The 27,825-nt window shown below is 41.0% G+C and overlaps 1 protein-coding gene across 1 annotated transcript; it reads left to right on the forward strand.

The window, feature by feature from the left end:
* The first annotated feature begins 7,986 nt into the window (after positions 1-7,986).
* Positions 7,987-27,746, forward strand: LOC116314286 (myosin heavy chain, skeletal muscle, adult-like). Its single transcript, XM_031732264.2, has 38 exons — positions 7,987-8,190; positions 8,296-8,439; positions 8,527-8,683; positions 10,356-10,383; positions 10,468-10,582; positions 10,702-10,794; positions 11,025-11,088; positions 12,005-12,103; positions 12,205-12,308; positions 12,615-12,753; positions 13,930-14,048; positions 14,586-14,735; positions 14,829-14,999; positions 15,087-15,393; positions 15,484-15,557; positions 17,297-17,384; positions 17,470-17,587; positions 17,654-17,777; positions 18,218-18,354; positions 18,739-18,994; positions 19,865-20,107; positions 20,190-20,366; positions 20,466-20,611; positions 21,268-21,358; positions 21,443-21,832; positions 21,907-22,033; positions 22,117-22,235; positions 24,124-24,320; positions 24,402-24,585; positions 24,666-24,831; positions 24,921-25,045; positions 25,119-25,427; positions 25,508-25,711; positions 26,216-26,341; positions 26,443-26,613; positions 26,691-26,795; positions 26,898-26,993; positions 27,082-27,746. Exons 1-38 carry the CDS (start codon positions 7,990-7,992, stop codon positions 27,232-27,234), a joined length of 5,817 nt encoding a protein of 1,938 aa, XP_031588124.2. The 5' UTR covers positions 7,987-7,989; the 3' UTR covers positions 27,235-27,746.
* Positions 27,747-27,825: the final 79 nt, after the last annotated feature.

Raw genomic sequence — 27,825 nt, forward strand, 5'->3', positions numbered from 1 at the left:
CTGTAGGATCATGAATGACACCACAGCAGGCTAAAAAATATTTACTTCGTTCACTTAGTTTTAAAAAAACATGATGTTTAATGACTTAACACGTAGAAAAGAAAAAATGTGGGTGATTATGGATTTAATTCTTACAGCTCACTTTGAAACACTTAACATTAAGAAAGAATACTGTAAACAAAGATGTTTAATATGTTTAGAAAAAGCCATGAGATGAGATGTAAAGGAGGATACAGAGGTTGCTTGTTGGGAGGGACAGTGGACGGGGAGGATTTGAAGCAGCAGAGGGAGTTCGCATGTCACACGTGAGCTTTAAAAACATGCAGTAAAATCTTAGACTCTGTTCTAAAACCCACAAGTAAGCAGTTAAAAGCTATGAGACAGTTTGACGTGCTCACATCTCTTACACCACTATTTTTCCTGCTAATACCAGAAAAAAAGCACAAGTTGAGTCGGAAGAAGATAAAAGCATGCATGACCTTTTCTATGAGTGCAGGTGAAAGGAATGACCTATCCTAGTCAGACAAAGCAGGACTGACTAACCCTGTCAAAGGACGACTCCTGTACGAGCCTTTTGTTACTGGATTGCTGTAAAAAGAAAAGCCAGCGTCTGCACACACGTACTCATTCCTCTGGGGATCCTTTTTTCCTATTTTGAACAGTGCACAACAAAGTGAAGCAATAAAACGATGAAATAACACTTAGTGAAAAAATATAGACAGAGCAAAATGTGTTGATGACTCTATGCCTGCAGTTTTATACACTGCAAATAAAATTAACTTTAGGTAACATTTTTTTTTAAACTGCAAGCAACTGCAAGTGTTTCTTTAAGTGCAGCTGCAAAAATCTGTGATGAGATCGGCTCTCATAAGAACCACCCCAGGAAAAGAAGAGCAGCAGTTTCCCCTGCAGCAGAAGATCAGCCTCTAAAAGCACAGCAGTTACCAGTACCTCGGTTCAGAGCTCACCTCAGTGCTTTTTGCAGTTTAATCAGGAGACGCATCACAAGGTCTGGACGTGTGGAAATGCTGCAAAGAAATTAGTGAGGGACCATTAAACTGATGAAAACTGCTGAGATAAAGAAACACAAAAAACAGATGTTAGACTCGTGGAAACCTGGACTTTGGTCTGATGTCAGATCACCTGTTTTAATTAGACGCTGAGAAGGTGAACAGATGGTGTCTGTATTAATCGTTACCATCATAAAGCATGGAGGAGACACTGGTAGTGTAGGGATGAATTATCTACTGAAACTGTTGGACATCTTTTCAGAATTTGAAATCACCATGGCTACCACAACATCCTGCGGCGACGTCCCGTCCCAGCTTAGCGGGATCAGTTTTTTAAGGAGGAAGGAGCTAAAATACCCCCAGGCTCTGTGAGGAGCTCACTGAGCAATGGCCTCAGCAATCACATGACCTAAATCTAGGTGAGATGGTTTAGGAGTGAATTACAAGCAGCCATGAAGAGTTTGCAAAGGCAGTATGAATATGAGTGAATAATGATGGCAGACAGACAGAGACGGAGAAGGACAAACTCTTGACCTTTCATTCTGGAGGCAGCTGCTCAGACTATTGAGCCTCCAGTATTTGGACTGATTAATTAGGTGACAGCAAGAAACTGTGTGGATGGATGGAAACTGTTTTCACAGGCTGACAAGAAGTCTAATTCACCAAACACCAGCAGTGGGAGTAATTTTTCCACTACAGATGAATGATCAAATACCAGAAATTCAGATTACACCATGTAATCTATGTTCCAAGTAATCTATTATTTGGCGATTATTTTCTAAGGCAGGGAAATAGAGTGTTTAAAGGAAAACCAATGGGTCAGATCAATGGGTAGGAGAGGTGCACTCAGCAGTGTATAGACTGGTGTGTTCTACCAATTCAACAACACTGGGACTTGCAGTTAGTGGGGCTAGGTTAATTGGAAACACTAAATTACCCATAGGTAGTGAGTGAATGTGAGTGCGAATGGTTGTCTGTGTCTAAGCGTTAGCTCTGCGACAGCCCCCCACGACCCTGAAAAGGATAAGTGGAAGCGATTGGATGGATAAATTCCCAAAACATAAACCCTAAAGAGAGTTACTGCCACCTGCCATTAACCCAGAGTCCTGATTAGCTCATCAAAACCAGCTTTTGTCATAATTCATCAAAACGTTGTGGTTGTTAAATCTTTTTTGTGTTTGTGTCCCCTTGTTAAAAAGTTTTTACGTGGATATTATTGAAAAAACTGTCATGTATTCTTAATATAGATCCCAAACTTGAGCAGAAACCTGTGTATGAGTTATGAAAATGTTCATGGTGCCTTGAACAAAGGTGAATAGGACTGTAGCAGGAGCTGGGTGTTTATGTTGACAAAACTTTATCAAATCTCATTTGTTGTAGATGCTGTATTACCTGGTCTTTCCAATATTCTTCCTTTATTTCTCATTTCTCCTTAATTGCTATACTTTTGTCTCTCTTTGCCGTCACTGATGTTGTGTATGATAGTCTTTTAAGGTTTGAGAGAGGTTTAACATATCATAAATATTTAGTCTTTGTCAAGTTGTGAGGCTTTATGGCCAAAAATCATAGCTATTTGTACCAGTCTATGAAAATTCCTTCCTGATAGACTCATCTGATCATCTGCTGATGAAAATTTAATTCAAAACTCTTTCAGCTGATTGGTATTGTCAGCAAGTCCATGAAGTGCCTAAATGTTTTTAGACAGCCCTTATCCACAGGCTGATTGTATCATTAAAAACCGCACAGTTCACTGTTCGTTGGATAATTTCCACCGTCCTTTCCTTTGGAAGAAAATCTCAGCCATTATGTAATCATGTCTAACAGACAACAAAGAGGACAGCGATCTCACCACCAGCCAGTATAGATTTATTAATATCCTTTCCGCCTGTGCACCTGTTGTAGTTCCTCCTTTGGAAATCAGATTAGAAAAGCAAACACAGCAGTCGCTTGGCCCTCCGAGGCCAGACACCACGCTCATTCCTGGAGGAGAGGGCCTCTCAGCACTGACCGCTCTGTGGACCATTCACAGGGGAACACATTGATTTCTGGATTAACAGGCTGTTACACAGAAAATATAGCATCAGCTTCTCTTTTGTGCTTCTATTCATGATATTATTTTGGTCAGCTGATTTGATTTTTGTGCTTTAAATACACTTGAAAACTCGTTAATACAACAAACTATACATTTTTACACAATTCAAACCTCATGTTAGACGTCTTTAACATGCACCAGACTGAGGAGGAGGATTATGAACAGTAGGGGGCAGATTACAGTACTTTTCTGCTTTTCTTTTTGTTTTTGGAGGATTTTCTCCACAAGCAAAAAGTTATCAACAGTTTGTAAATGATCATATCTTGCATAACTGTGGCACAAAGATTTTGAGGTTTGGTTGGGCTTCTTGAAGTACATTAGGGATGAAATATATCAGGAAGTAATATTTTCCTTTTTTTCTCTTACTGTTTTTAAAATTTTCATTCTTTGTCTGCACTTTTTTGTTGCTTTTTGCTGCTTTTGTTGTTTCTTTTGAATTTATTCACATATTTCGCACTGATTTACTGTCACAACGGTGCTTCACTCTGTTGTACATCTGTTGGCACAAGTGTAGTGTAAGAATAAAAACAAAGAAATATAATAAAAAACCTGCTTCTGTGCTTTCTTTTTACTTTCTTTTTAACTCTAAGCAAAGAGCAGTGAGAGCTAAAACTAAGCTTCATTCAGACTGACAGCACAGTTGATCTGCGAGGCTTTCAGGCTCCATCAACGCCTTCCACTATCGCTCATTGTGTGCAGATCAATCGTGTTGTCAATCTAAATGTAGTGGAGTGCTTTCTTTCTTTGCTGCAGCAGCTTTGGCTCAGAAATGACACAAATCTGTGCAGGGCTTAATCCTAGTCCAACAAAGCTGACTATGAGCTCAACAGAAAGCTTCTTGCACATGTTTTGTGGCAACATGATTAGATTTTTAAAGCATTTAGTGGAAGTGTGCTTTGCAGTAGTTGTACTTTTCTTTCCTGGTGACCTCCTCACCCTGTGCATGTGCGCTCTTCGTCAGATCTGTTTTCCGTCGGGTCAAAGCTTCGGTCTCTGCATCAAACAAGCAGCTGATGGGGATATACTCCCTGCTTCTTCTTTTTCATCCCGCAACCCTTAAACTCATATCTCATGGCCTTTTCACAGTCAGACTTCCACATGCACATTTGCTGCTGTGTTGAGACATGACAGAGGGGTCGGGGTAGTGTAAGTCCCTTTGCCTGTTAGGCCCACGCTTGTCTTCCCAAAACCAATTATAATCACAGCTGTTGCCAGACCTTCAAGTGACATTAGGAGGCTATTAAATCAGCGCCAATTAGACTGTCTGTGATGCACTCCCAGACAAAATGCCCATATCATACGGATATTCTTTCTCAGTATTACCATATCATTTCCTCTGCTGTGAGAAGGAGTAATTATAAAAAGTCAAAGTTCAATCGATCAGGCGGTATTTACCCTCAAATGGAATGCAAGAGCTGAGAGGGCCATTTGTTTATGAAGCATATGTTACGGTTTGCTGTTGTCATAATGCTTAAGATGTATGTTTATTACAAGAGGAAAGTATCTATTACATCACTATTACTTGTCTGTAAATGCATTATTAATCCATGAAATTCTAGATAACAATAAACATTTCTTTTATCAGTTCTAACGTGGCTTAATCAAATATTGACCTACAGTCTAAAGTTTAGAAATGTCCCAGTTTTATTTGTATGAAATTGTGGGCTGTAGTTTTGTTTTGGAGCCTGAGATTTGCATTTTTCCAGCTCCATCTTGTTTTCTTGAAACTGGACGTGAGATGATGAAAGTGAATCTAATTAAAAATACAAGGAACACCTTATGCTCATCAGCTAATGACTTCTGATCGATCTATTGTTAGCTAACTGGCATATCCTGATTTATCCCTCTTTCTGACATAATAATAACTGTAATTTACTAAATGACTTTCATGTTATATTTAGCATCAGCTCCATGGTATCATCACATTCACTTTAAATGTGAAAGCTACCCGGAGCCAGCATCGGGGGGTCACAAGCCTGTCTATTCCTAGTGCCAGTCCTGGCTGTGTCAGGAAGGGCATTCTCCATGGAACTGGTGCCAAATCAAACATGCAGATCCAACCCCTGGGAAATAAGGGAGCAGCTGAAAGTACCAGCTTCATATTGTATTCATTATGACTTTAAACAAGTGAGTGGGCCCATAAACCTTGGGGGGAAGTGTTGACTGAGATCTTCAATCAGTTGACTATTATCCAGGCAGAGGAGCCTCCTCTTGCTGATCATTAAAAAAAATGCAGGTTTAAGGCACTTCTGCTTTGACTTCACTTTGCAGACCAAGAAAGTATGTCCAGCAAGTTTATAATGAAAGATAAAATTCCAAAAGTATAAGAGAGAAGGCAGTAGCAATCACACGACACACACACACACACACAGCTAATGAACAAGCACTTGGCGACAGTGGGAAGAAAAAACTCCCTTTTAACAGGAAGAAACCTCCAGTAGAAACAGTTGGGGGGTGACAGAGACAAGACAAAAGACATACTCTGGAGCAGAGCCAGAGATTAATAATAACTAACGATTGAATGCAGAGTTGTGTATAAACACTTAAAAAGGTGAGTGAAGATGAAACACATATCCAGCCCTAACCACATGCTTTATCCAAAAGGAAAGTTTTAAGCCTAATTTTAAAGGTAGAGAGAGTGTCTGTCTCCTGAATGCAAACTGGGAACGAAAACGACTCCAAGATTCCTCACAGTGTTACTGGAGGCCAAAGTAATGCCATCCAGACTATTATTTCTAATATTTTTAATGGTAAGTACAATAACTGCAGTTTTATCTGAATTTAGAAGCAGGTCTTTACGTGTTTAAAGCATTCCTGCAGTCAAGCTAATTGGTATGCGCCATCTGGCTTCAGAGGTAGATAAAGTTGGGTGTCATCTGCATAGCAGTGAAAAACTATGCTGTCTTCCAATGCTACTGCCGAATGGGATGCATGTATAATGTAAACAGAATTGGTCCTAGAACAGGACTGTGTGGAACTCCATAATTTACTGTAGTGTGTGAAGAAGATTCCCCATTTACATGATTAAATTGGAGTCTGTTAGATAGATATGACTCAAAACACTGCAGAGCAGTACCTTTAATACATGCTCTATTCTCTGTAATAAAAAATTATGGCCAACAGTATTGAACACTGAGATCTAGTAGGAGAAGCACAGAGATGAGTCCACTTTGTTACTTTCACCAATGCTGTTTCTGTACTTTGATGAATTCTGAAACCCGACTGAAACTCTTCAAATCAGAATTAGTTGTCAGTTAAATGTTTCTCAGTAAATTAGCCAAGCTTCTGCCCTGCTTCAAGACATGATTTAACTAAAGTTGTGTTTACGGCATTTTTTACTTTATTTGACTCTTTAAATTAAATTTATTGAGATCATAATCTAAGTTTTTAAAAGTTAAAATTGTAAGACTCGAGCAAATTAAGGAAATCTCAACATTATCCTGACTTTTCTGTGGGGAAGTCTTTGAATAATACTGGATCCGAAGATAAAACAGTCAGCTAAGCTTCCAGTAAGTCCTGCCTTAACACTGCAGTCATATGCTATAAACGCAAACACACATATCTGCACTATATTATCTTTGGGGATGGAGACACATTAATAGAAACTTGCTCAAAGGATTTTAAATGGATTTATGGTTAATCATGTTAGCCAGGACGCAGCTTCTCACTGATTCTGTGTCAGATGCACTAAAGCATCTCATCCCATGCAATACTCCATTAACTCTTCTAATGATTTTTAGTAGAATTCAGAAATCCTGAAAATATATTCCTCCCTAAATGCTTAAAGTCATAACATCAAATAAAATATACTTAATAAGTAAATGTTGTGCATTTAAAATATAAATTGAGGAAAGTAGATTATTCAAATGATATCATATCATCACCACAGTAGTCCAACCTGGATGTGGCAATGAGTTCTGACAACTCCTAGAAGACTAAACTTCCATATTTAGCTTTTCTTGTGTCATATCAGTTTGATAAAGTGTTCAGTGATTAACTGACACACTGTGTTAGTCTCATGATGATTCTTAAAATGTCTGGGAGTCGTTGTAATTTCATGCGTTATTAAACACTTTAAATTGATATTTGAGGGAGATAATTGTCTACATTTCTTTTCTTTTTTTTTTAAGTAAAAGAGAACAAATGTAGTGCTCTAAATACTTTCTGCACTCATTGTATTATTTTACTTGATGTTAAAACACTAGAGATCCAAGAGCTTTATTAATTAATCAATATGTTGGTTAATATGAATAAAAAGCAAATACCTATTGTTTTCTTTTAAATAAATGTGGTTAAATGCTCGATCCGCTATGTTGCCCACCTATCCCAGCTGCCCCCAGTAGAGTGGTGTGTGTGACCGGCTCTGCTCTCCAGAGTTTTAGCGATGCCCCAACAGACCTAATCTTCCCTGATCCCAGAAAATTAGGCCTGCCATGTTGGGACAGTAAGCTTCCAAAGCTGTCGTCCATGCCATTCATTGCTTTTTAATGGAAAGTCTGAAGGATTACAATTGAAACAGTTTAAAAGTGTCACAATACACCTATATATAGACAGTTTGAAATACAAAATGGACATACTCGCTCATCCAAGGTGGCATGAGAGCCAGATCTCCAAATATAGGTGAAGCAGAACCCCCGACCATCTCTTATAAAAGCTGTCAAAGTCTGGTGAGGGTGTCTAGTCAGGTGTCTGTGATGTACCATTGGAAAATTAACAACAGTACAGACAGTACAGTAATTTGTTTATGATTTAAAGGCTCTAAAACTTCTGGGATTCAAGCATTCTTTGGATTTGGGACTCAGGTAAGCAACATATTTTTTAAATTTCTCGTCATCTTCAGTTCATTTTTAAACTCTTTTTTTCATCCTTATTGCTCAGCTCGACAAAATGAATGACACGGACATGGAAGTATTTGGGGTGGCCGCCCCATACCTCCGTAAATCCGAGCGGGAGAGAATTGCAGCTCAGAATGTGCCGTTTGATGCCAAAAGTGCTGTTTTTGTGCCTCACCCGAAGCAGGAGTATGTCAAAGGAAAAATCAGAAGCCAGGATGGCACTAAGGTCAATGTGGAGATTGAGGATGGAAAGGTGAAAGATTCCAGCTATTATTTGACTATTTCTGACATCTTATATCTGTTTTTCTGTCTTTATCTGTCATTTTTTACAATGTATCTTTTTGAAATCGTACTTCAGGTTGTCACAGTGCATGTGGACGACATTCGGCCAATGAACCCACCCAAGTTTGACAAGATAGAGGACATGGCCCTGCTGACGCATCTGCACGAACCCGCCGTGCTTTTTAACCTCAAGGAACGCTACGCTGCCTGGATGATTTATGTAAGGACAACTGTGACTCACAATATCTTTAACTTTAATTCAATACCAACAGTCTGTATTCTGTTTTTTTTTTTCTTGTTAATTCAGACCTATTCTGGGCTCTTCTGTGTGACTGTGAACCCTTACAAGTGGCTTCCGGTCTACAACCCAGAGGTGGTGGCCGGGTACAGAGGAAAGAAACGTCAGGAGGCCCCCCCACACATCTTCTCCATCTCTGACAATGCTTACCAGTACATGCTTACAGGTCTGGGCCCATAGTATTGTTATTGGCATGACTAGCGTCATGTTTGTGTGGATTTATTGAGTTATATTAACAGTTCAATTAAAATTGTGTATAATTTTAGATAATTAAAAGGATAATTAGTTTAAAAAGAATGACGTACTATCCAATATTTGCAAAACGCAAATTAAATATCCTAAAAAAAATTCACAACAAAGTGAAATGAAAAAGATCAAAGGGACACGAAGCCAAAATTAAATAACCAAAATTATAGGCACATATGCAAAAAAGTAATACTCATACAGTTTGAGAGAAATACATAAAAAGTCTTGTTAACATGATTTTTTTCTTATTTTTTACCAGGTCCAACATGTAATTACAATTTTGCACTGACGTAAGCCAAAATAATTTGTATTTACTTATTTCTTTAGTTATACTTTTATTGTGAAAAACAAATATTAGTCCTGAGGTGAAAGGTGGTGTAAGCTGTTTCTGTGTCTGTTGGATAAATCTAATTATCAGAAGTGCACAAGTTAATTATATTGTGAGAAAAAGTTATTTATCTTGTGCACACAGGATAATTAAATAGTAGAGCAACTTAATTAACATGCTTCTCCAACAACTGCAGATGAAAGCAGTCACCTTATAATAGAGACTTTATTGATTCAGCTTTAGTTTCACTTCAAACATAAAATAGATAAACAGGAATCACTGACAGCTCAGGCTTCGTGTTACACAGTCCTCCATGGAGACCCTCAGCATGTGAAGCAAACGGTGTGTATGCGGAAGAACAGAAGAAGTTCTTATGCTTCTTACGACCTTCTCAGGTGGAACTACAGTCCTGTGCTAAAGTCTTGAGCCACCCCTTATTTCTTTAAATCGGGGTTTGGGAACTCCAGGCCTCAAGGGCCGGTGTCCTGCAGGTTTTAGATATTACCCTGGGTCAAGGTTGGATCAAGGACACATCTAAAACCTGCAGGACTGGAGGCCTGGAGTTGCCCACCCCTGGTATAACTGGTCAGTGTTCAATGCCTTAAACCAGAGGTGGGGAACTCCAGGCCTCCAGTCCTGCAGGTTTTAGATCTCACCCTGGGTCAACACACCTGAATCAAATGATTAGTTCATTACCAGGCCTCTGGAGAAAACATGCTGAGGAAGTAATTAAGCCATTTAAATCAGCTGTGTTGAATTAAGGACACGTCTAAAACCTGCAGGACCTGCAAACCTGACACACACAAAAAAACAAACAAAAAAAACAACCCTCTGAAAATGGTCAGGTACAAGGACTGGACTGAAAATGGGTGCATCCAGTTTCCAAAGCCAAACTGTGAAAGACCTTTAGAAAGCTAGGAGAACTATTGCTTGAGACAGTTTAAAAAAGTCTGGCTCCTTGGAAGTAAGATATAAAGAAATGAAGGCTGGCTGGCTCAAGAATTTTGCACAGAATTGTATGTTGCATGACTCGAAGCACTTTTTATCTCTCACTCACACATTCCTTTCCTAAATAGATGCACAGGGGACAATTTATTATATAACTAAACCATATTATTTTTTAAAAATTTGAATAAAATATAGTAAAAATTATAGTAAAATGAAACTCTATTTAAAGACTAAAAAAAGTTCAAAGCTTAAAAGCCCACAAACATGCATCAGCCCCTCAAACTCAGATATCATCCACTTTCTTTCTTCTCTTCAGATCGAGAGAATCAGTCTATCCTGATCACGTAAGTATGACTTTATTAGCTGTTTACATTTGCGTGCTGCATATATTTCATTCCCATCGTTTGTCTGATGTCACATTTTATCAGTGGAGAATCTGGTGCTGGGAAAACAGTCAACACAAAGCGAGTAATCCAGTACTTTGCAACAATCACAGCAATGGGAGAGTCAAGCAAGAAGGAACAACTGGGCAGTAAAATGCAGGTTCAGTCCAATTAATTCATCTTCTAATTATCTAGAGGTGAAACATGAGCAGAAAATTTGAGAGCTTTTACCTTAATTTAAATGAAAAGAACTTGAAATGTCTTTTTATTCTTCTGCAGGGGACTCTGGAGGATCAAATCATCCAGGCTAACCCTCTGCTGGAAGCTTTCGGAAACGCCAAGACTGTGAGGAATGACAACTCGTCTCGATTTGTGAGTTAAGACCAGCCAAGGCTGACATCATGCTATTGTATTAAGAAAATCCAACTGTTATAATGACAAAACCCCCCAAATGACTATATCAGGTGATGTGAGCTTTAAGAATAACTTCAGAGTTTGTTTGTTTTCTTTAAATGTAGTTTATTTAGCTTAGAGCTTGATTACCAGAGACGTCCAAGAATGGTCAAAAATAGTGTCCCAGCTCATATGTTAAACTTTTCCAGGGAAAATTCATCCGCATCCACTTCGGAACAAAGGGGAAGTTGGCATCAGCTGATATTGAAACTTGTAAGTGCCCATTTTAAAACTTAATAATAATGATAATTAACTGCAGCTTTTCTATCACAAATGTTGGGACAGACTTTATACAAAAGATGGATGTAGCCACAGTGAAATCACCCTCTGGTTTAAGGCTTTGGCTTTCACTGTCTCCCCAAAGAATATGATAGGTGATTATTCACAGGCATCTATGTTTTCCACACAGTGTGCCCAGCTGTTTGCCAGGAATGTGCCGGTGCAGAGGAGAGGTGATAGGAATGCCCTCCTCATCCAAAATCACTCAACGTCACAGCAAAATCAGAAGCACAGGAGACATTTTCTAAATCAACTAATGTTCTACCTGCAGTAGACACCTGTCCAATCTAGCTGTATACATTGCTCAGTTAGAAGCCTAAGTTGATTGAAAACTGATGAAAAATCTAGTAAAATTGAAATCAATCATTATACTAACATTAAGGTGTTGGCCTGATAACAATCAAATGTACAAAATGAACATCATGTAGTTTTAAATATGACTTGAAACCAGTGACTGACATCATAAGCTCACATTCAAGGTACTGAAGTCATAAATCAAGTGATCATTAGACTCATTCTCCCCATAGACTTCCATATAATCTGACAGCTTTCTGGAAGCAGAGAAGTCGCCCCCTGGTGGTCATTAGAAAGAACGCAGGATTAATGAGCTTCCCTCATTGTCTTCATTTTTCAGACCTAGAGCCTTTTTCCCCTCATATTTGGTTTTATGCCTGAGGTCAGTTAATGAAGGTCTTCTTATACATTTCCGATCAAGATCTAAACTTTATAGCAGCAAAACGTCTGACAGAGAGTGAGGCCTGAATGTGACTGTGAATATTTTTTTCAATAATTAATATTCTGCTCTCTCTTCAAGTTTTGTGATTTGTGTTTTATTTCTGGTTATTGTCAGACCTTTTGGAAAAATCCAGAGTGACTTTCCAGCTGCTTGCAGAGAGGAGCTATCACATCTTCTATCAGATCTTGTCAAACAAGAAGCCTGATTTAATCGGTGAATATACCAATCAATGAGCTCTAAATGGTTGTGACACAGTTTCCATGGCGTCTGGTCCTGCACAGAGCTATGAGCTATTTTTCTGTGCCTCATTTCAGAGATGCTGCTGATAACCAGCAATCCTTATGATTACCCTTTTATCAGCCAGGGGGAAATCACTGTGCTGAGCATCAACGATGCAGAGGAGCTGATGGCCACAGATGTAAGTGCAAAATATGCACAGAAATGTGGAATACAGGCTGAAGCTATGCACTTAATTACAGTATTTTTTTTCCTGATATATTTTGACATCAGATGAAAGACTTGAAATACCTGATTGTTGTTGGTTTTTAATTTTATTAATTAAGTTATATGTGTAAATAATTATGCTAAATGTATTACTATTAATTTGAAAAATAAATTAATGCACAACATCAACATATCATTACATTTAAATGGTTAAAATCATGACATTGGCACTAAACTCAGCGAAGTGATCACAGTTCCCATGTCTGTGTCTGTTCTTCAGAGAGCCATTGACATCCTGGGCTTTAGCACTGAGGAAAAGGTCGGCATCTACAAGCTGACGGGTGCCGTCATGCACAACGGGAACATGAAGTTCAAGCAGAAGCAGCGGGAGGAGCAGGCCGAGCCCGATGGCACCGAGGGTGAGACGTCTGAGGTGGTGCTTCCACCCTAATTTAAAACCAAAGCAGGCGTCAGCGGGACAACTTCACAGCTTCACTGTGAATTTTGTTCCAGCTTTTACTTTTGGGCTCCACAGCTGACCAAAAATAGGACAGCAATCTCTGTTTAACCAGGAAGAAAAAAGGTGGTTGGCGAGTGATTGCATTAAATGTTTTTGCTGTCTGGGACCAGTTGCAAGTAGCTGCAGCCACCAACTGGTCACCAAGAAGTTTAGCTACACCACCTTCAACCAGCTTTGGCCGCCCCATATGAAGCAACTTGTCTCAGTCCAACTGAACTGACTGCGGTCAGTCTCAAGGTTTGCCATTAACCGCCATCCAATTAATAAACGCCGATTGCAAACACCTAAATATTCAGTCCGTCTGTGCTCATGAGCACAACTCATGGACTGTCTGATGCATGTAGGTGCCAACTTGATCCCCAAAACTGATAACAGTCTGACTCTTATTGCCATTTTATTGCTGTCTTGACAAGTTGACTGCACACGGTCACTGCAGTCTCCAACCCCTGTTTCCCCCAATGTGACTGTAGCCTTACATTTCCACATTATACCTCTGCTAAATATACTGAAACAGATGTATATGTGACACAGAGGGGCCTGTTTATGATTTTGGTCAGTTCAAAATATTTTTAGTTGGTGAATCATCAGTTTCCACAAAGTGTTTCAGAGGTTTATGCATTTCCTGCTTTGAAAGCTTCATGTAGGCGTGATGTGACACTTGAATTTGCCCCCTTTGTTCAGGCCTTTGATGTCGGGCACGTCCACTTATTTCTTTCACTCTTATAATACTGCTTACTTTGCAATGTTCTGCTGGCAGCATGAGGCACTGCCATATCTCCAACAAATGAACAAGGCTGCTGTTTCCACCCGAGAGTCATCTGAACACAGCATACAAAAAGTGAATTTGCTGAAATAGAGGTTATTTTAAAATTTTGCTTCATTTGTTTTGGATTCCTCATATTTTTATGATTATTTTCAGTTTTAATATGAAATTTTGCTGACCTGCATTATCCATCTGTCCTGTTTCTTAACCATTTATCCACGCTAAGGTGATAAGAGGGCTACAGCAAGTTCCATCTAAAATGCAGGGTACACTCTCCCACTGACCTTCCCCTCTGTGTTATCTCTCCTGCAGTGGCAGACAAAGTTGCCTATCTGATGGGTCTGAACTCTGCTGATTTGCTGAAAGCTCTGTGTTGCCCTCGAGTGAAGGTTGGGAATGAATATGTCACCAAAGGCCAGACTCCACAGCAGGTACACGATGTTTCCACAGCTAAAAACTCCCACTAACCACAGCCCATCTGTGAGAATCCAGTTTTCTTTATCCATCCATCCATCCATCCTCATCCGCTTTATCCGAGATCGGGTCGCGGGGGCAGCAGCCTAAGCAGAGAAGCCCAGACCTCCCTCTCCCCAGCCACCTCCTCCAGCTCATCCGGGGGAACACCAAGGCGTTCCCAGGCCAGCCGAGAGATATAATCTCTCCAGCGCGTCCTGGGTCTGCCCCGGGGCCTCCTCCCGGTGGGACATGCCCGGAACACCTCACCCAGGAGGCGCCCAGGGGGCATCCTTGTCAGATGCCCGAACCACCTCAACTGGCTCCTTTCGATGTGGAGGAGCAGTTTTCTTTAACCTACTTTTAATCAGTGCAGACAGAAAGCATTGTAAAACCTCCTTCAAGCTGGAGTTGAACCAGCAACCTAACGATTCCTGTTATTACACACCTACAGTGCGCTGTACAAGCTGAGCTATCAAAGGGAGCACGATGTGAAAATGATGTCTGATTTTCAGGTGAACAATGCTGTGGGCGCCTTATCGAAGGCCGTGTACGAGAAGCTGTTCCTCTGGATGGTCACGAGGATCAACCAGCAGCTCGACACCAAGCTTCCCAGACAGCACTTCATTGGCGTCCTGGATATCGCAGGGTTTGAAATTTTTGAGGTGAACGGGATTCCTGCAGAGATGAAAAAACATCAAATCCCTCTAAAAATATCTCTCATTGTTTGATGGGTAAAACGTTTCTGTTTGATGCAGATAAACAGCCTGGAGCAGCTGTGCATCAACTTTACCAACGAGAAGCTCCAACAGTTTTTCAACCACCACATGTTCGTGTTGGAGCAGGAGGAATACAAAAAGGAAGGGATCGAGTGGGAGTTTATTGACTTTGGCATGGACTTGGCTGCGTGCATTGAGCTCATTGAGAAGGTTTGTTTCCTTTTTTTGTTACCTTAAATATTCAAATCAAGAGTAGAAGACAGGAATGAAGCACTAATCACCTTTTCCGCCTCTCAGCCGATGGGCATTTTCTCTATTCTGGAAGAGGAGTGTATGTTCCCGAAGGCCACAGACGGGTCTTTCAAAAACAAGCTGTACGACCAGCACTTGGGGAAGAACAGCATCTTTCAGAAGCCCAAACCATCCAAAGGAAAGACAGAGGCCCACTTCTCCCTCATGCACTACGCCGGCACCGTCGACTACAACATCAGTGGCTGGCTGGAAAAAAACAAGGACCCGCTGAACGACACCGTGGTGCAGCTTTACCAGAAAGCTTCCCTCAAACTGCTCTGCCAGCTCTTTGCCACATATGCATCAGCTGACGGTATGCCAGCTCTTTAGACATCAAACACAGATTGAGATTAGATTAGATTAAGATTTCACCATTTTTCTCAAGTCTTTTTTTTTTTTTTAGCTGCTGCTGATGGGAACAAGAAAAACTATAAGAAAAAAGGGTCCTCCTTCCAGACAGTTTCTGCACTCTTTAGGGTAAGACATAGAGTTATTATTTACCTGTAAATCTTTTTAAGTTTTTTAAAATAAACTTACATGACACAGTTTTTCTGTATTAAGAACTGGAGCAGTAGTAGTTGTAGTAGTTTCTTCTCTGTCCATCAAAAATTGATAAAAATAAAACAACTGGTTGATATTTGTGACGAGGGACTACAAGCTTAAAAGCTTGTCTTGTCTTCTCTACATTCCCTCAATAAATTATTTGTTTTTGTTGTTTTGCATAAATTTATAAAAATGTAACATTTAAGGACACGTAGAAGAAGACTCGCCAGATAATAGAATTTCAGGTCATTCCTCCTTCTTCTTTTTTCGGCTGCTCCCTTTCGAGGTCACTACAGCAAGTCATCTCTGTTCACCTCACTCTATCCCAGCATCCTACTCCTCCACACCAACCCTCTGCATGTCCTCCTTAACTACATCCATGAATCTTCTCTGTGGTCTTCCTCTTCCTGCAGCTCCATCATCAACATCCCTTCTCCAACATATCCACTAATCTTCTCATCCTGTCCATCCTGCTCATTCCCAGTCAGGATCTGAATATCTTCGGCTCCACCTCCTGTATTTTTGTCAGTGCCACCGTCTCTAAATCATTCATCTCAGCAGGTCTCACCACCATCTTTTAAACCTTTCTTTTCACTCTTGCTGCTCTCACAAATCATCCCTGACACTTGTTTCCACCCCCCCGTCCTCTCTTCCTTACCTGTTTTGTGCGCTCTCCAGTGCTTTGACTCTACTTTCACTGCATCTGCACCTTTCCACCTGCCTCCCTCTCATTCAGACACATGTATTTTATCTTGTTTCTACTGACTCTGATTCCTCTTCTTCCCAGAGTTTACCTCCACCTCACCAGGCTCTCTTCCACTTGCTTCACACTCTCACTACAGATCACAGTGGTCTAAAGTTTCCTGAATTCCGAGACAGCTCTGGACAATTAACTGCTCATGTTTGAACCAGAAAACAGATTATAGCACAAAAATAGACAGCTTCTTGGCTTTCTTTTTTCCTATTTTTTTTTTCGATGAGCCATTCTGACATGGGATCTCAGTTTGTCCAATTATTATTATTATTTTTTTTTTTTTTGATAAACTAGGGGTCCAAGAAATTAATAAAACAGTTCCTCGTGATAATATGTATTTGAGAACTTGCCTCTGAGTTTTGCTCCTGTGTGAAAGAAATATCTGCTTTAATGCGTAGCCTTAGCTACTATCTATTTATGTTGAAATTAATTGAGTGAATTAAACACAACACAAAGAATTTTTGGAGTTTCTTTTTATCAGACATTAAAATAAAAAGATGAAACATCTTATTTAGTGCCATTCAGAGATGCTGGTCTAAGCCAGAGTAGCTGGCTCCATATTTGGAGTGTAGATAAACTTGCAACCTCCATTAATAACATTAATAATATGTCTTGATGTGTGGCTTATTATACTAATAACCCATCCCGGGAACTCTGTGATCCAGATTCAGTGACTTTAAGGGATTTCTCATTGAAGAGCATCTGCGTCTCTGCATTGCACTCACACAGTTTATCTTATACTTGAGCGCTCCATCGTGTGATCTAAAAATGGGCATTTCTAGTGTCAATGCGACAGTCAAAGCTCGAGAATAACGAGTCCAAAAACCAGCGGGTAACATTACTGTTAATATGATTCCTGTGGTATGGGTGTTATAATGTTATCATCAGTCCATCTGACTGAAAGTATGATGTGTTGCAGGAGAATCTGAACAAACTAATGGCCAACCTCAGGTCAACACATCCACACTTTGTCAGATGCATCATCCCAAATGAGACCAAGATACCAGGTAAAACAAACAGGAGCAGAAATTGAAGGAAGGAGCTGAAAACTGAAGTTACCCTGTGGGGAAAAGTTACCTTTATCTGTTGTAGGAATCATGGATCACCATCTGGTCCTTCATCAGCTGCGATGTAACGGAGTGCTGGAAGGTATCCGGATCTGCAGGAAGGGTTTCCCCAGCAGGATTCTGTATGGAGATTTCAGGCAAAGGTAACATGTAACTTGTTTGAAGAACTGCCTGGAGTTTGACACTAAACCTCCACACGTGTGTGACAGATACAGGATTCTGAATGCCAGCGTGATCCCCGAGGGGCAGTTTATTGACAGCAAGAAAGCCTCCGAGAAGCTGCTGTCGTCCATCGACGTGGACCACACCCAGTATAGGTTCGGATACACAAAGGTATGTTTAAAAAGATATATTTTATATAATATTTCAGCTGAAATAATTTGAAATTGCTAGCAGGCAGCACAATGGTATGGTGGTTACAACTGATGCCCCACAGAAGGTCCTGAGTTCAATTCCACCATCAGGCCGGGCTTTCTGTGTTTGCGTGGGTTCTCTCCGGGTAATCCGGCTTCCTCCCACATTCCAAAGACATGCAGTTAGTGGGGTTAGGTTAACTGGAAACTCTAAATTGCCCATAGGTGCGAATGGTTGTCTGTTTCTGTGTGTTAGCCCTGTGACAGACTGGCAGCCTGTCCCGGGTGTACCCTGCCTCTCGCTCTAAGACAGCTGGGTGGGCTCCAGCCCCCACGTCATCCTGACAAGGATAAGCAGAAGAGAATGGATGGATAATTTGAAATTGAAGAGAAATTTGACTTCTCTTTGTCAACTTGCAGGTGTTTTTCAAAGCCGGCCTTTTGGGTCTTCTGGAGGAGATGCGGGATGAGCGTCTAGCTGTGCTGATGACTCGAATCCAGGCTGTAGCCAGGGGTTACGTCACGAGGCTGAGGTTAAAGGAGATGATGAAGAAAAGGTCTGGCACATTTCTTTTTTCTTTTGGATTAGTGGATGTAAAATTTGTGGAAAATCAGGCGAATGAAAGACAGAGAAATGGGATTGAACACATGCAATTTCATAACTGCATCCTTTATGGTAACGAAAGAGACTATTTCTTCTAAACTGTCATTAATTATGATTGTAATTGCAGTGGTGGTCTTTGTCTCACATTAAAAATGCAAAGATGATTTCTAATTTTCTACTCTCTAAATGCTTTCCTTCATTTTTTAAGCTACTCTGACATTGTAGCTAGTGAAAAAGTCAGGAATAACTTAGATAAACCTTAAAAAGATCAGAAGATTTTCTCATCACCTTCACATCTGTAACAAATTCTTCATTGTTTTGATTTTTCACTCTGTAGAGAGGCCGTTTACATCATCCAGTACAACATTCGTTCATTCATGAATGTGAAGAACTGGCCTTGGATGAAGCTCTTCTTCAAGATAAAGCCTCTGTTACGAAGTGCGGAGGCTGAGAAGGAGATGCAGACTATGAAGGAGGAGTTTGCTCGACTCAGAGAGGAGTTGGCAAAGTCGGAGGCCAGGAGGAAGGAGCTGGAGGAGAAGATGGTCATGCTCATGCAGGAGAAGAATGACCTTTACCTTCAAATACAAGCAGTATGTAAACACTCAGCCCTGAGTGGGACAAAGTGGTCTGCTTGTATTGATTTTGTTCTGCCTGATTTAAAGATCAGATTAAATTAAAAGATGATCAATAATGAGGTAAGATAAGAACTAGTGTAATTGATCACTGCAGGGAAACTGGAGGAAAAGAAAGTTAAAATAAGAAGAAAGCAGACCGACCATGATGTAAACTTAAAGCAAATAGTGCTTATAACAGCGTTACGACATATTAAGATTTGAGGTTTCTGGTGTTGGTGCACAGAAAAAGCCCTGTGCTACTACTGTGGTAATCTCTATTAATGCAAGAACAAGTGAAGTAAAGAAAATGCTGATCTATCTTTTATTCAGACATGAAGGTCACTCAGTACACGATTTATTTAAGTACTGTGAGTTCACCTATGCAGGCTGTGATGCTCGAGGAAATGAAGAGCACAGTTTCTCTCTGCTGTGCTGAATAAGGTCATTAGAATCACCATCCTCTGAAATTAGAGCTCATGTCAGCGCTTCCTAGAGTTCGAGCAGCTGTTGAAGGAAGCGTGAATGTTTCCTCCATGCTGTTAAGAAACCACTAACGGAAGAAAACAAGTCATGTCAAGCTCCGCTGACATGACGACAGACACAGGAAATAGCTTGTAGTATTCCATTTAAAAGTTTTCTTTATAGAGAAAGGGAAATGGCAGGCTTCTGCACCATCAGCAGGCAGCTCAGCGATCCTTAAAGGAAAATAGAAGATTCCAAACAGATCCCTGTGCAAAAACATGAAATAAGAATATGTGTCCAAACTTTAGAAAAAGAATAACTATCACCTGAGGTTAAATTAAAAATTTACTCCACTATAACAGTGATTGTGTCCTGGTTCCTCAGGAGAGGGAGAACCTGTGCGATGCTGAGGAAAGGTGTGAAGGCTTGATAAAGAGCAAGATCCACCTGGAGGCCAAAGCCAAAGAGTTCTCCGAGAGGCTGGAGGAGGAGGAGGAGATCAACGCTGAAATCACCGCCAAGAAGAGGAAGCTGGAGGACGAATGTTCTGAGCTCAAACGGGACATAGACGACCTGGAACTTACCATTGCCAAAGTGGAGAAGGAGAAATATGCCACCGAAAATAAGGTGCCTGTGATTATTTCTGTTGTATGAACTTTTAAAGCTTTTTGTTTTTAACAAACTTGCAAATAAAGGTTTCTCTCCTTAGGTTAAGAATTTGATCGAGGAGTTGACGACTCTTGAGGAAAACCTGTTGAAGTCCTCAAAGGAGATGAAAGCTTTGCAGGAGGTGCACCAGCAGACTTTAGACGACCTCCAGGCAGAGGAGGACAGAGTCAATTCTCTAATAAAGACAAAGACTAAGTTGGAGCAACAAATTGATGATGTAAGTATAAAAGGGCTCAGTGCTTCTTAAGCTGAAGCCAGCACGTAAACTTGTAATGTTAGCTGCAGACTTAGTGACTGATGTAAACATCTCCTGCAGCTGGAGGGGCTGGTGGAGCAGGAGAAGAAGTTGCGTGCCGACTTGGAGAGATCCAGAAGGAAACTGGAGGGAGATCTGAAGCTGAACCAGGAAACCATCATGGACCTGGAGAATGAAAGGCAGCAGGCGGAGGAACAACTGAAAACGTGAGTTAATAAATAGATTTCCTTTAGTATTCTTTCTCCAAGCAATGAATCCGAGCTTTTACCCTTAAACTCAAGAACAATCTGTTCAGCAGTGCACGCCCAGACAAAAGCTTCTTATTCCTTTTTATCTAAAGCTGTCCTTTTTCTGTTTTACCTCCTAAACCACAGAGTGAATCCACATCCAACTATCCCTGTTTCCTATTTGAAATGTCAGCTAATCGTACCACCTTGTTGTATTGAGCCCACACAGCAGGTAGCAAAGCAGCAGACGTAATAATGAACAAAAGGTGCTTTTCAATACAAGCAGGAAGAGTTTAAAAGGACAAAAATCCAGACAATCAACACGATCACAGAATCATCACAGAGGCACAAAGTGAAGGAAAACACACACAGGTGGAAACAACAGGACTTTATGGCAACACAACAAGGTTTAAATACTAATAAAATAATTTTTAAAAAACTAATAACAATACTCTTTAAATTTTCATTAAATTACATTAATATTTAGCGCCATCCCACACTTATCAAGGTTTTGAAAAAACAACACGGCAATGATGGCTCCATCCATCTTTTATATACAGTCTGTGCTTTAGTGAAACTTTGATGTTATAAACGGAGTTAAATATCATCTGAACCTGAAATCATTCTCTTCTCAGGAAGGACTTTGAAATCAGCAGCCTGCAGAGCAAAATTGATGATGAACAAGCTCTTAGCACTCAGCTTCAAAAGAAGATTAAAGAGCTTCAGGTGTTTATGTAATTGTAGAGTCTCAAAGTATCGAGCACTTGATGTTCAGTGTTATAATACCAGTTTCGTGTGTTCACATTGTAGGCTCGCACTGAAGAATTGGAGGAGGAAATCGAAGCTGAGCGTGCAGCTCGGGCCAAAGTGGAGAAGCAGAGGTCTGACCTGTCCAGAGAGCTGGAGGAGATCACTGAGAGGCTGGAGGAGGCCGGAGGAGCCTCCGCCGCTCAGGCCGAGCTCAACAAGAAGCGCGAGGCCGAGATTCAGAGGCTGCGCCACGAGCTGGAAGAGTCCACCCTGCAGCATGAATCCATCGCCGTGGCTTTACGCAAGAAGCAGGCGGACAGCGTCGCAGAGCTCGGTGATCAGATAGAAAACCTTCAAAGGGTGAAGCAGAAACTGGAGAAAGAAAAGAGCGAGATGAAGATGGAAATCGATGACATGGCAAGGAGTATGGAGACTGTTCTGAAAAGCAAGGTAAACATCTGTCTGCAGAGGGGACTTTGTTCTAAAATCTTCTCTTCTATTATAACCAGAGTTCCATATTTCAGGCTAACGTGGAGAAACAGTGCAGGAGCCTTGAAGATCAAATGAATGAATACAAGACCAAAGCAGATGAAGCCCAGAGGTCTCTTAGTGATTACACTACCCTGAGTGCTCGACTGCAGACAGAAAATGGTAGGTGTTTAATTAAAAAAGGATAAAAAGAAACATTTTAGATGCTCAGATACGTGAGTTTTTATTCTTTTTGTCCTGGACAGGTGAACTTACCCGTCTGCTGGAAGAAAAAGAGTCCATTCTGTCCCAGGTGAACAGAGGGAAGACTGCAGCCGGTCACAAAATCGAAGAGATGAAGAGACTTTTGGATGAAGAAATCAAGGTCTGAAAGGCACAACAAAGATTGATATCAAGTCACAGCAATGATTTAGAGTTCTTACTAATCTCTTGTGAACGATATGAGAAATTCAATCTCAAAACATCAGCTATGACGATTTAGCTGTTTATTAGCTTCTTTTTTCATATCTATCTGCATTAGGAAACAATGACTGACTGAACTGGATGTTTTAGCCACAGATATCAAAGATTTTAGGAATCTTTTAGTTCATTAGAGCCAAACCATGTGACCGTAAATAAACGTGGCTCTGATACTAAGTTTGATGCATGCAGACTAATTTTGCAGTCCATGATTGCAATACCTCGACTGACTCTTTCCAAGACAGGTCAGTAATTTATTCGACAGACATTTATTGCTGTCTTATCATCTCTGTGTACAATATAAAAAGCTGTGATAACATATTTGTCAAACATGTAAAAGCCAGAAGAAAAAAATTGTAATTGGAAATTACAAATTTACAAATAAGTTTATTAATATATTCTGAATGTGTAAAGAAGGTGCATTTTTACATTTAGCCCAAAGGGGGCAGCATTCAGTATATTCTGAATGATAAGAAATAGCCATGATTGATCGGAATGATTTTTAATGACCAGCAGGGGGCGACTCCTCATGGCAGGAAGAAATATTTATTTGGATAACAAACTCCTTCTCAATGAATCCTTCCATAATTGTTGTTTTAAACAAACAACTTTCATTTCAAACAACTATTTGTAACTTTTGTCACTAGACTGCTTCATTAGTCTGCACCACTTCTTCAAAAAAGCAACAAGTTAAACAGAATGTGAACATTGCCAAACATGGAAAAATAAAGTTCAGTCTTAGTCTTATAAAAAAAAAAAAAGAAATCCAGAAACTTGTGAACAGAGATGAAAAATATATAATTTAGCGAGAGTTTAACACTATTCACTCTTATTGGCTGCAGTGAGCTTGTTTTTGACTGCAGAGCTGTGGTGGGGCGTGGTCTGGGGCGTGGCTGCGGGGGAGGAGGGCGCACCTGAGCAGCATCTGCAATCTCGCCTCGCTGGCTTAAAACAGAATGAACTAGGTCCTGTTGTTGTTGTGTGTAGGCTGTAGCTGAAAAGAAGTGTACTGAAAAGTACGAACATGTGGTTCGGTCTCTCGTGCCCCAATCCTGGGTTTCGGCACCACTGTAAACGATGCACGACAGACCCAACCACATGTTCGCACTTTTCAGTACACTGTCGACTTACCCATGCGCCTGCAGCTTTTCAGCGCATGCGCATATTATTAACACAACTGCTGCTAATTTCTTTGTTCCGCCGTAAAAGTGATTCGGATGTTAAACATTACTTCTGTATAACTTGCACCCCACCTGTCAGAACTCTGCACCCCACCAGTGGGGTGCGCCACACACTTTGAGAAGCACTGGTTTAGAGGAAAATCTAGCAGCTGTTCTGTCACATTATTGTGTCCCCAACTTTGTGAGATCTTTGTGAGTGACTTCATAATTGGATCTGAGAAACAACAGAATCTGAAGTCAGCTTGATAAAGCTTCACAGCCAGTTTCCTCTCCTCCCTTAGTTGTTTCTGTCTTGCCTGTTTCTCATGGCTGCTTTCTGAGAGAAACCTTTAAAAAGTATCTATACCGCACCTGCTCAGGATGAAAAATAGAGCCATGTTAGAATTTAGCTGGTGAACATTTAGCAGCTAGAGTCGGGAGACCAAAATCAGACTTCAAAGGAATTCAAACGTTGCTCCATAAATATTAAATGTAAAAGTTGCCTGCAGTCATGACTCAGTGTGATTCACAGCTGTAGTCACAGCTTGTTCCTTCTGTTCCCAGAGGGCAAATAAATTTGTTACTGCATCTCGGTGAAGCAGTTTTTTTGTGTATGTTTTGAAATTTCTTTAGACAAAAAACGCCTTGGCTCACAGTTTGCAGTCATCTCGTCACGACTGCGAGCTCTTAAGAGAGCAGTACGAGGAGGAGCAAGAGGCCAAAGCTGAGCTGCAGCGCTGCCTGTCCAAGGTGAACAGTGACGTGGCTCAGTGGAGAAATAAATACGAGACAGACGCCATCCAGCGCACCGAGGAGCTCGAGGAGGCAAAGTAAAAAACCTCACAGTGTGTTTCTCGGGTCAGCGCTGATGGGCTTCTTCTGCTTTAATGCAGTTTATGTTCGGTTCAAAGGAAGAAGCTGGTCCAGCGGCTGCAGGAGTCCGAGGAGATGACAGAGGCAGCAAATGTCAAGTGTGCATCGCTGGAGAAGACCAAGCAGAGGCTGCAGGCGGAGGTCGAGGATCTCATGGTTGAGCTAGAAAGGTCAAATGCAGCAAATGCCACCTTAGACAAGAAACAGAAGAATTTCGACAAGGTGGGTCTTTCTGTTTTGAAACATGTCCTCATTTGTATCATCATAAGGCTACACTGATTACATGTGCTGCTTCCTGCCAGGTTTTGGCTGAATGGAAGCAGAAGTATGAGGAGTGTCAATCAGATCTGGAAGTCTCCCAGAGAGAGTCCAGAGCGCTGAACACAGAACTCTTCAAGCTGAAAAATTCATACGAAGAAGTCCTGGATCACCTTGAGAGCATGAAAAGAGACAATAAAAATCTTCAACGTAAGCCTTCTGCAGGAAATAAACTCCTGTTTGGGTTCTGAGAGGCAGCAGTCAATGTTTTACATAAAGTGTGTTGATGTGTTTTTTAGAGGAAATCACAGATATCAACGAGCAATTTGGAGAGTCCACAAAAATGCTCCGCGAGCTGGAAAAAGCCACAAAGCACGCCGAACAAGAGAAGAGAGACACCCAGGCAGCTCTTGAGGAAGCTGAGGTTTGTTTCGCCCCCACAAACTTTAACATTTTACAAAATAACAACAACATTAACTGCTGTTTTCTCTCTGAAGTCTTCCTTGGAACAAGAGGAGGCCAAAATCCTGCAACTTGAGCTGGAGCTGAATCAGATCAAGTCGGAGGTGGAGAGGAAGGTGGCAGAGAAAGACGAAGAAATCGACCAGCTTAAAAGGAATTACCAGAGAACAGTGGACTATCTGCAGAGCACGCTGGATGCAGAGACGCGCAGCAGGAACGACGCTGTCCGGATGAAGAAAAAGATGGAAGGGGATCTAAACGAGATGGAAATCCAGCTGGGTCATGCCAACCGGCAGGCAGCTGAGGCAACCAAACAACTGAGAAACCTGCAGACTCAGCTGAAGGTGCGTGGGAACTTTTTCTGTTCTGGTTAAAAATTCTGGGATGATGTTTAAAATCCCAAAACTACTGCCTCCATCCTCAGGACACCCAGGTCCATCTGGATGAAGCCCTCCAACGTCAGGAGGACCTAAAAGAGGAGCTAGCTATCATAGAACGCCGCAACAATCTAATGATGGCGGAGAACGAGGAGCTGAGGGCGTCACTGGAGCAGTCTGACAGAAGTCGAAAGTTTGCTGAGCAGGAGCTGATGGAAGTCAGCGAGCGTGTTCAGCTGCTGCACTCTCAGGTGAGAGGCCAAAATACAGAGTCCATTTTTTTTAGTGTATGTGCGGCTTCTGAATATTGTGTGGTTGGTTTTCACATCTGAGAAGGCCCTCAGATGATAAGATAATGACAAAATACATGGCTCTTTATTTATGAAATCTTAAGTCAAGATCATTTGTGGGATTTTCAGAGAGCTGGACTTAATTAATCAGGAATACAATCATCAGATTTATCCATAGTAAAAATAATATTTAGTTGCAATCTTTCTGTATATAAAATAGTAGAAAATCAGCTCTATTTAAATCAACTGAGAAATAAAACCTGCTTTTATATCAGTGCTGTGTAATAGACACAAGAAACCTCTGCAGTTTGATTTAGGAAATCATGGATCGAACTGCCGCCTCTGTGTTTTACAGATGATTTGAGCTATTTCAAGCTTTTCTCTCTTTAATTTTGACACTTTCACTAATTTAAGGGACCCAAAGACTTCTTTCAATGTCATATTTCAATGTTGTTTAATGACCAGAACACCAGTCTCGTGAACTCTAAGAAGAAAATGGAGGCTGATTTGACTCAGCTGCAGTCAGAGATGGAGGAGACCATGCAGGAGGCGAGGAATGCAGACGAGAAGGCCAAGAAAGCCATCACGGATGTGAGTCTCCTCCTCAAATCAATTAACTGCGCTGTCATTTGAATGTGGGCTGCTGGACTTTGAGGCTGGATTAAAATGTCACAGTTCACATTTGCATGCAGGCTGCCATGATGGCTGAGGAGCTGAAGAAGGAGCAGGACACCAGCGCTCACTTGGAGAGGATGAAAAAGAACCTGGAGGCCACGGTGAAAGACCTGCAGCAGCGTCTGGATGAGGCCGAGCAGGTGGCGCTTAAAGGAGGAAAGAAGGAGATTCAGAAGCTGGAAGCCAAAGTACGATCTGACAGAGAGCAGGGACATGCTGCAGAGAAATTAAGGCACAAATCTAAACTAAATCTATTTCTATTAAGGTCCGTGAGCTGGAAAATGAGTTGGAGGCAGAACAGAAACGCAGTGGAGAGGCCGTGAAAGGTGTGAGGAAATATGAAAGGAAGATTAAAGAGCTCACTTATCAGGTAACAAGTCTGTTACGTAACAAAGCAAATTTCACAAGCTGCTCAGAGAAGGAGAGAAAATGTTCAAAGAGATGTGAGAGAAGCACTTCTGTTTGATTTCAGGGTGAGGAGGAGAAGAAGAACTCGGCGAGGCTGCAGGATCTGGTCAACAAGCTGCAGCTCAAAGTGAAAGCATATAAGCGGCAGTTTGAGGAGGCGGTGAGAGAAAATCCTTAAAGACTGTGAGAAATGCAGGCGTGTTATGTAGACAAAATACTCTTCTTTACTGTGGCTCTCTGAAACACAGGAGGAACAAAGCAGCATCCATTTGGCCAAGTTTCGGAAAGTGCAACATGAACTGGAGGAGGCAGAGGAGCGAGCTGATGTGGCAGAGTCCCAGCTGAATAAATTAAGAGCGAGGAGTCGTGACGTTGCCGGTAAAGGGGAATTGAAGTCTTAGGAAATAGAAATCATCACAACTTCCAAAAAGTCCCTGAACAAATGGTTGTTTTCAGCTTTGTGACAGTGCATTGTTGCATTTTTTTATTACTTTGAAGTGTTTTTAATGGGATTAAGAATCAACTTTTACATTTATCTGAACAAAAAAAAGAACAAATTAGTTCTGCTAAATCTTATGATACAAATAAGCTGAAGTCAAAAAGTCAATTTTCCACAGGAAGGTTTGTAGCTGAGTGAAGTGACCTGAAAGTATGTGTGTGGGAGCAATAATATGAGCTGGAACAGTTCTCCAGTGCTTTGACAGAGGATACACTGGACCACTTATTATGAAAGGAAAGGTGGTAAAGCGTCCCATCCCATTAGACATGCTTACAAAATGTGTTTTCCATTTCATGCCATAACCTGTTGATGTGTTTTGAACCTTCGCTGACAGACTGATAAACCCGCTGACGGTCATGCTGCTGTGATCAAATCAGCTTCTTATGAAGTTGTCTCGTGTTATTTAAAAATAAAGATTATGAGACATTAAGTTTCTGTTAGTGCTGTCTGCTGCTGTTTTTAAAATCGTAATGACTTAATTTGAGCTCAGTCA

This window comes from Oreochromis aureus, linkage group 4, assembly GCF_013358895.1.
Source record: "Oreochromis aureus strain Israel breed Guangdong linkage group 4, ZZ_aureus, whole genome shotgun sequence".
NCBI classification, from domain to species: Eukaryota; Metazoa; Chordata; class Actinopteri; order Cichliformes; family Cichlidae; genus Oreochromis; species Oreochromis aureus.